General features: G+C 32.3%; 2 protein-coding genes across 3 annotated transcripts in view; both read left to right on the top strand.

Annotated features, from left to right (window-relative positions):
- The first annotated feature begins 2243 nt into the window (after window positions 1-2243).
- LOC119669650 lies at window positions 2244-5313 on the top strand. Of its 2 annotated transcripts, XM_038079635.1 has the most exons (8): window positions 2251-2672; window positions 2952-3086; window positions 3175-3690; window positions 4285-4387; window positions 4451-4663; window positions 4724-4836; window positions 4996-5074; window positions 5130-5313. In XM_038079635.1, exons 1-7 carry the CDS (start codon window positions 2555-2557, stop codon window positions 5016-5018), a joined length of 1221 nt encoding a protein of 406 aa, XP_037935563.1. In that variant the 5' UTR covers window positions 2251-2554; the 3' UTR covers window positions 5019-5074; window positions 5130-5313. The 2 variants fall into 2 exon arrangements, with proteins under 2 accessions (XP_037935564.1, XP_037935563.1); XM_038079636.1 differs by lacking the exons at window positions 4996-5074; window positions 5130-5313 and having other exon boundaries at window positions 2244-2672; window positions 4451-4667; window positions 4724-4813.
- Window positions 5314-7124: 1811 nt separating this feature from the next.
- LOC119666569 overlaps window positions 7125-8939 on the top strand; it is a 2625-nt gene continuing 810 nt past the window's right edge. Inside the window, exons 1-4 of the mRNA XM_038075851.1 lie at window positions 7125-7315; window positions 7594-7728; window positions 8090-8641; window positions 8695-8876. Coding sequence (XP_037931779.1) covers window positions 7198-7315; window positions 7594-7728; window positions 8090-8641; window positions 8695-8876 — 987 coding nt within the window. The 5' untranslated portion in view covers window positions 7125-7197. The remainder of the gene's footprint in view (window positions 7316-7593; window positions 7729-8089; window positions 8642-8694; window positions 8877-8939) is intronic.

The following is an 8939-nucleotide window of genomic DNA, read 5'->3' on the forward strand; positions in this document are numbered from 1 at the left end:
GATTTTATTTCAAATAAATATAAAATGAAATTATTTATCAAAAAATAAATTGATAAGAAATTAATTTTTAAAGCCCATTATGACGAGAGAAACAATGTTTCTTTATAGAAACTATTGTTTCAATAGAGATGGATTTTTGAACAGTATTGAATTACAACAACAAAAAATTGTTATTATTTATTAATTAAATGAAATTTTGCGAAGCTGACGAATATGCTACAGCTGCTATCGAAAAGGAATCTACAAGAATAGGCTTGGCGACTAGTGACCGGCGACTATACTTTCGAATCTGTCAAGGATTTCATCTACCTTGGCAACGTCTTGCATATATTTTTATTATTGTTAGGCGATGTGACACCGCGTTCGTCGGGCATATTGTCCCCCCTTCTGAGTTTAGAGTAGGTCTGTAAGTCCTGCTGCGTCAATAAAAAGTAGTCTAGAACCTACTTTACAGAATTTTTTTGTGCACTAGTGCAGGGCATACTAACAGTCGACTCCTCATTCTCTTCACAGAATCTACAGTTTGCAGCCATGACATACCTATAACAACGATGTCAGCCTGAAGAACAGACGAAGAATCATCCTCTCTGTGCTTCTGTATGCCGCATAAGCATGGACGTTATCACAGAATCGTAAAGTAGCGCTAGAAGTGTTCGAGTGAAAAGTTCTTCGTAAGATCTGTGGTTCTCTACGAGTTGCCGACGACTACCGCATACAAATAGATCACGAGCTATAAGAGCTTTATCACGATATTGATATATGGTAATTCAGTGAATTAACATCCATCGGCTTCGTTGGCTTGGTCATGTCGTGAGAATGAATAAAGATGCTCTAGCAAATAAGGTATCTAAAGCAGTTGTTGAACGAAGAAGGCGTACAGGAAGATCGTGTCTCCGGTGGTGTCATTAAGTTGCGGAAATACTAACCCCAGATTTGATGTTGATGTACGAGACTTGAGAAGGCACGCATAACATAAGTGTGTGGTGGCACAAGAGCCAACTTCGCGTCACTGTAGCTCGAGTGAATTTAAAATGCACCTCAAAAGGAAGCACATCGGTTCCTATGCTTTCTTTTAAGATCAGGAAGTTTACCATATCAGAAGTGAAGTATTTTAAAGCCAATTGAGTAGATTTAGAAGAATAAATAGAGATTTTAAAAGATTCACCATATTTTTTGATTACAGTGTTACATATATGTTACATGAAATAAAATAAATATTATTCTTGTATTTGAGGATTAATGCATCCATTGACATGTTAGTATACGTCTCGTGATACTTTTAGGCACCGAAACTTGTTATTTTTTATATTTTTTAATTTTGTAACTTGAAAATGATAAAAGAAATATCTTCTTAAGTTGATAAATTTATATCTCCGTCTTGTACGACTGATAAATTGAATGCTATATATATTTTTTGAAGATCCTATTAAATTTGTCTTTTGTTTGGTAAATTATATTGCGGTAATATATATAAACAATGAATTGGACATTTAATAGAAGAAGCAATGGGAATACAACGAACTATATAAATGATCTAGTTAAATATGGAATATATGTGCAAAACAAAAGTGAAACTTAATTAATGAAAAATGTCAGTCACCATGCAATACTTTGATATGATATATAAAATTTAAAACAAGATTTTCTAAACAAAAGTTTGAAAATATTATATGTTATTTCTAAATACTATCATAACTGATCTGTACCATTTCAGCAAAAGAGATTCCGATAATTGTTTGCTGTACTACAGCTATAGCGGCATTATATGTAGAAATTGTTCTTATCAAATTGATGCATTTCTCAGTTTCACATTTAGAGTATTTCTCTGAGTCAATAAGTTGATTCAAAAGATTCGTCAGTAATTTGTAGTATTGAACTGACTTTTAGGAGTGTTCTTTCTTCATTCTATAAAATTAATGAATTTATGATTAACATTCACAGAGCTGACTATTGGTAATGCAATTGAAAATTTCGGATCAAATGTTAAAAATTCAACCCATTTAAACGCATGAATATAATATATCAAATATTGATATTATTAAACGTAGATAAATGGCAGCAGATAAATGTCGTAATATTATGTATTTCTTTATTATTATAACCTTAGTTTGAAATAAATGACAATAAAACAAAATAAAAACAATAAACGTCAATAATTATGATTTACTATTAATTTCCAATTAATTAATAGTTTTAATTCTGTTCCTTCACGCATTCAATGTACACATTATACCATTAATACATTTTAAATACTACCTTTTCTTGTGCATACAACACAACTGCACAACACCCTAACACACTTTATTCTTACGCGCATTTCGTGGTTACATTCGTAAACAAACAGCGAACTGTCAAATTATCACGTACTACATTTCTTCTACAACGAAAAGAGGAAAAATGTAAAAGACATTAAGCGAAATGAATTATAATAGAATACATAAAAAGAAATTAGAAAAATATTAAATTAGAAGTTCTCTAGAAAGTCGATTAAAAAATATTGTCTCCACTCAATTATAAAGTGTAAATAAACAAAAAATTCGAGATAAAAACAAAAATGGTACTCCGTTCAGGCTGCATTATTCCCTTTCAGTTCCGCGACAATAAAAAACTTTTGATGATCGGTGTACCTGAGGAAAATCGAAATTTAAGCATTTGGGATTTAAAAAATGTTGGTAAGTTTAACGAAATGGTAGCAAACATTTTTCGAATCGAAAATAAACAAAATGTGTTGAAATGTAATAATATAAGAACATTTCAACCGCCAATTACACGCACTTGTACTTTTGTGTGAGTGTGTGTGTGTGTTTATGTGTGCACTCTTAAAACGGCACAATGTGTGACTGAAGTTAAAGCGATTGTGGCGGCGGTGGTGGCGGTGTTTTGAAATTGTTATTGTATTTTACTTTCTTCAACTAAAAAAAAATATTAAAAGCATTTTTAATTAATTACAGTGCGAGCGGCATTCGGGGTTTATAATTTCGAGTTCCGCAATAAGAAGATTGGATTCATCATACCAGACGAACTGTTGCTCAACTACTTGGCGCAGCGTCATGACCTGACCAATTTCGTTATAGAAGTAGGACAGGGTAAGTTTAAATTAGATCACGACTTGTTATCTTAATTATTATGATTATTATCTTAATATAAACTTTCTTAATATGCATCTCGTCACAGTTAAAGATAAATCGATGAGGAATAAGAATGCAAGTTTCGACTCTCGATGCTCTCAAAAGTTAAACATTCAATTATCTCAAAAATCCGACGATAGTGTAGCAAATGAGTATACCGACGAATATGTCATAGTTAATGAAGCTTTGAGTTCTCCAAGGCAAGGAAACAATTTAAATGAGCCACCGAACAAAATACGTATATCTCAAGCATATACAGCACGTTTGTCAGAGTCCCCCATACGGTCAATGGATCAATCAATCGATATTATGGATAAAGTTGAGGATTCAGTCTGTTTTGAGAATGAAATGGATTTTAAAGTGAAGGAAGAAATACCAAGCACAAATTACTCTGAGCAAAACTTGTCATTAACAAACCAAACCATACATAATCAGCATAAAATGCAGCAAATTTTAGCCATTAAAAAAAACCCACATTATTCGCAAGATGATTCCACAAATGAGCAATTAAGGTCTACACATTCTCCAGTTACTGGTGTTATAACTGCTAGGCGCTTTAAAAGTAAGTTAAATGTATTTATGGTATTTGAAGCTATAAAGTGCGGTGCAGGCTATTATTTTTAAATGTCATTCAAGTTGCGCTCTTACTTGCTTCAATTTGTTCTAGCGACCGGACGTGCTAACATTTAAGAGTTTTCATTCAAGCAAAATTTTTGAAGAATACGTGTGTTTACGCACGCTGTAGGTGTGTTTCGCAAATGCAACAACTATCATTATGTGAGTGTCATTATTAGTTTTTCTCTCTTGAATGACACTCAAAAATGATAGTCCGCACCGCGCTTAACACAATCGTAATAATCGTCATCTTTTAATTCACATTTGAAGTTAATCAATATTTAATCCGTACTTCAAATGGATTAATATTTAATCCACATTTGAAATGAATTAATATTTAAACCAAATTCATTAATTAACTTGAACTTCAATGTTTATATGTCTTTGATTTGTTGATCTTATGAATAAGTTTCAGTTCAATTAAGCATTTTTTAAAGTGAAACGTTTTTGTAGTGTACAGCTTTCCATTAATTAAAATAATAATTTTATATAATGAACTCGAATTTAATAACACTATTGTATTTTTTTTTTTATTAAAAAGTGTTTAAACAATTCGGTAAAGTCAACAATAAAAGCACCCACCACATACGAAGCCCAATAACCCAACCCAGTAACATTCACAACAACCCAACGATAACCAACAGGTGAGTAATATATAATTTGCATAAAATAATATTAGGTATTAACATATTTTCAAATATTCACAGTGAATGTTTTAGAAAGAAGCGTCACTCCCGTTGGAACACAGAAGAGGAGCAAGTCCTGTTAGAGTTGTGGGAGAAAAAATTGCCACAACTACGTGGACAGAAAAGGAATGGTCATGTGTATGTGGAAATAGCGGATGTGATGTGCCAAAATAATTTTGATTTTAATGCGGCGGAGATACGACACAAAATTAGAAATTTGATGAACAGATATAAGTAGGTATGAATTTAGTGGCAAATAAATAAATAAGGAGCTATTTAATTAATTTATTTTAGAAAAGAAAAAAAAATGGGGATACCATCTGATTGGCCATATTTTGAGAAAGTAAAAATGTTACTGGAAAGCTACAAGAGCCTCGATATAGAGACGGTAGTTGAAGAAAGCGTAGGTATGTCGTGTATAATATGCATTTTCGTTATTGTTTAAATAAAAAAGGACGCATGAACCAAAAAGGTTATGAAATTCATTTACTGAATTTAATTCTAAAAATTTTATTATCATAGCTCCATATATAGTACATTAATTAGATTTGTTCTTTTGTTTATAGTTTACTCATCATCTTCGGAGTAGTGTGCGGCACTTTCTTTAGAGCACCACATAGTGTTTCATTTACACTTACAGCCGAGGTAATTATTTATTATTCTCATAAAATTGCATTAATAAACATTTAAATATTTGTAGATGGTTTTTCAAACCATGGAGCACCTGGTTAAAAATTTAACTACAAAATTGTTAGAAAGTTTTAAAGACAACATCTAAGGCACATCTAATTCCCAAGTGTGGGTCTATAAGCTCGTTAACCACAGTTTAAACTAAAAAGTTGTATTATATCAAAGTGATAAAAAAATGATAAAATAAGTATTAATTTAAGCTACAAAAATTACTTTATTTCTATAATAATTTTTGCCTTTTTTAATTAAAAATATATATTGATACGTTATAGATATCAAACTATGTATAAGCAAGATTACTAAATATCATAATTATTTTTTAACTGTTTATTTTTTTAAAATAAAAATCAAAATATTAAATTTAAATTGCATTTTGTTTATTAAAGAACGAACATTACTAACCGTTATTAAATATATTAAAAAATTATTGTTGTTGTTGCAACCGGTAGGGATCTGTTTATGCAGTCCCTTTGGCATATGGCAAATGGTACTTGATCGTCGAACTCGATGTGTTGCTCTGAAACACAGACCCTGCACTGTTAAATTCAATCGTTTATCATTATTTTATAATGAAATTGGGTATCGAATACTTTCTATTTAATATCAGACATATCTATAGTGCAATAGATGATCGAGTCTGAAGGGCATGAGGATCTATTCAAACTAAAACTAAATCTACCCCCAACATTTTTTCATATTTATTAAATCATACCTCTCGGCAAGGCATTTTTTCATTAACCATAGAAATGAAACTACAATACTTCATGATATAGGAGCAGGAGTACTTCAAAGTAGCATAATGGGACCAATGCCTTATCTTTTATATACTGCGGATCTTCCCCTTATCGATGAGAGTGTAAACAGTACATTTGCAGACGACACAGCTATTTTATAAGTTGACAGTAACCCAATCCGTACTTCCACCAAACTACAACCCTGCCTTAACAATGTCGCCCTCTGGATGAAAAATTGTCCTATCAACCAAATGAATAAAAAACTGTCCAGGTAACACTTACTACAAAACGTTCTACGTGCCTGCCTGTTTTAATAAACAATACTCAATTACCACAAGCTGTAGAAACAAAATATTTGGGCATACATCTGGATAGTAAACTAACCTGGAAACCACACATATTCAAAGACCCAAGCGTAAAGCTTTTGGTCTCAAATTGCGAAACTTATTTTGCTTTCTTAGCCCAAATTCCAAACTGTCACAAACTGTCGACAATAAGCGGCTTATATACAAAACTGCAGTAAAACCTAAGTGGAGTTATGGGTCTCAATTATGGGGTACTGCAACAGATTCAGACAATCTACAACATTACGAATGATCACAAATTGGTAACTTGGTATATAACGAATGAACAGCTGCATAAACAATTATGTGTTTCGGCAATCAAGCAAGAAATGTCTCGTAATATGAAGAATCACGCTCATCACATATACATATGTGCAACCAAACTCGCTGGTTGATGCCCTCCTCCAACATTTCAACAAAGTTAAGAAGAAAAACGTCGAGAGACTTTGATTTGTGTACATATGTAGGTCACACATTTCTATTTTAAGTGTATGTGGATATGTGACTGGGTATAGTCCACGCGTGCCGATCTTTTCTCAGATCGTAATAATTATTATTACGGTTCATATTAATAAATTTTACTTATTGTCATTCATACCTGACAGAATGTAATAAAATAAATGGATAAATAAGAAGAAAAACCAAAATATCTTCAAACACGCAATGTACACATTATACCTCTAATACGTTTCAAATACTACCTTTTCTTGTGCATACAACACAACTGCACAACAACCCTAACATACTTTATTCTTACGCGCATTTCATGGTTACATTCGTAAACAAACAGCGAACTGTCAAATTATCACGTACTACATTTCTTCTACAACGAAAAGAGGAAAAATGTAAAAGACATTAAGCGAAATGAATTATAATAGAATACATAAAAAGAAATTAGAAAAATATTAAAATAGAAGTTCTCTAGAAAGTCGATTAAAATATATTGTCTCCACTCAATTATAAAGTGTAAATAAACAAAAAATTCGAGATAAAAACAAAAATGGTACTCCGTTCAGGCTGCATTATTCCCTTTCAGTTCCGCGACAATAAAAAACTTTTAATGATCGGTGTACCTGAGGAAAATCGAAATTTAAGCATTTGGGATTTAAAAAATGTTGGTAAGTTTAACTTAATAATAGCAAACATTTTTCGAATCGGAAATAAACAAAATGTGTTGAAATGTAATAATATAAGAACATTTCAACCGCCAATTGCACGCACTTGTACTTTTGTGTGAGTGAGTGTGTGTGTTTATGTGTGCACTCTTAAAACGGCACAATGTGTGGCTGAAGTTAAAGCGATTGTGGCGGCGGTGGTGGCGGTGTTTTGAAGTTGTTATTGTATTTTACTTTCTTCAAGTAAAAAAAACATTAAAAGATTTTTTAATTAATTACAGTGCGAGCGGCATTCGGGGTTTATAATTTCGAGTTCCGCAATAAGAAGATTGGATTCATCATACCAGACGAACTGTTGCTCAACTACTTGGCGCAGCGTCATGACCTGACCAATTTCGTTATAGAAGTAGGACAGGGTAAGTTTAAATTAAATCACAACATACGTAGCTGTAAGTAGCTTAGAATAGCACATCCTTTTCTACATATATCAAATAAGTAGTTATATTTTAATAAATACTGAATCCATGTCCCCTTACATGCGTGTATCCGTTTTGAAGTATTAGCGTTATGTATGCCTAATACTCCATATTTCGTGATATTAACCTTCCGCTCATATATGTATAAAAGCGCTAAAATGTTATACATTTTGTTGTTGTTATTTACATAAAATAGTTAAATTATTTGGATTTGAAGTTAATTGCACAATTTGATCCTTGTAAGTTCTTATATTATTATTTTAATTAAAACAAAACTTGTTTAAAACGCTACTCCTTACAGTTGGCGATGAATTGACTAAGAATGAGAATGTATGTTTTGAACCATCTTGTTCCCAAAAATTGAATATACCAGTACCGCAAAAATCTAACGACAGTGTAATAAATGAAACTCCGAAAAAGTATATCATGGTTAATGAAGCTTTAAAATCTCCTTTGCAAGGAAATAGTCCTAATGAACCGCAAAACAAAATCCGTATATCCCATGCCTATACAGCACATACACCAGAGTCCTTAACCCAATCAATCGATCCTATGGATGTTATGGATAAAGTTGAGAATCCAGAGAATGTTAAACATGAAATGTCTTTTGATGTGAAAGAAGAAATTATGAGTCAAAATTACACTCAACAAAACCTGAATGCAATACACCGTTCAGAAATGCCACATATGAACTTGCCGCTGTTAACCCAATCTCCGCAGCAACAACATACACAACAGCAACACTTATCCATGCCAAGCAACCCATATTATTCAAATTATGGTCCAATAAATGAGCAATTAAATTCCGAACATTCGCCAGCTTTTGGGACTCCACCTGTTAGCCGTTTTAGAAGTAAGTTTTTAAATTGATCTATGGAATGTTAAATAACTTCAATTCTTTACTAGGGCGGGGGGAACGTATGTCAAAGGATCAGAAAGAAATTTACGTAAAATATATTGACGATAATCCTTGCATGCTGTCACAGCGGCGAAACGATTCTGGGCTAGAAGCACATTGGGTTAAATTGTGTAGTATGCTGAATTCTGTGCAACAGGGAGCGGTGAAGAATGTTGAGGAATGGCGTCAGGTGAGTTTTATACAAAACAATTGATGATGTAAGATTGTGTGATAATTCATTAAGTTATGAATA

This window comes from Teleopsis dalmanni, chromosome 1 (assembly GCF_002237135.1).
Source record: "Teleopsis dalmanni isolate 2A chromosome 1, ASM223713v2, whole genome shotgun sequence".
In the NCBI taxonomy this organism is placed as follows: Eukaryota; Metazoa; Arthropoda; class Insecta; order Diptera; family Diopsidae; genus Teleopsis; species Teleopsis dalmanni.

What these genes read in the sequence shown, in the direction of transcription:
- LOC119669650 (XM_038079635.1), top strand. Translation starts at nt 2,555, where the DNA reads ATGGTACTCCGTTCAGGCTGCATTATTCCCTTTCAGTTCCGCGACAAT. An exon ending in CGTTATAGAAGTAGGACAGG is followed by an intron (nt 3,087 to 3,174) that starts GTAAGTTTAAAT and finishes ATCTCGTCACAG; the next exon opens with TTAAAGATAAATCGATGAGG. An exon ending in AACTGCTAGGCGCTTTAAAA is followed by an intron (nt 3,691 to 4,284) that starts GTAAGTTAAATG and finishes TTTATTAAAAAG; the next exon opens with TGTTTAAACAATTCGGTAAA.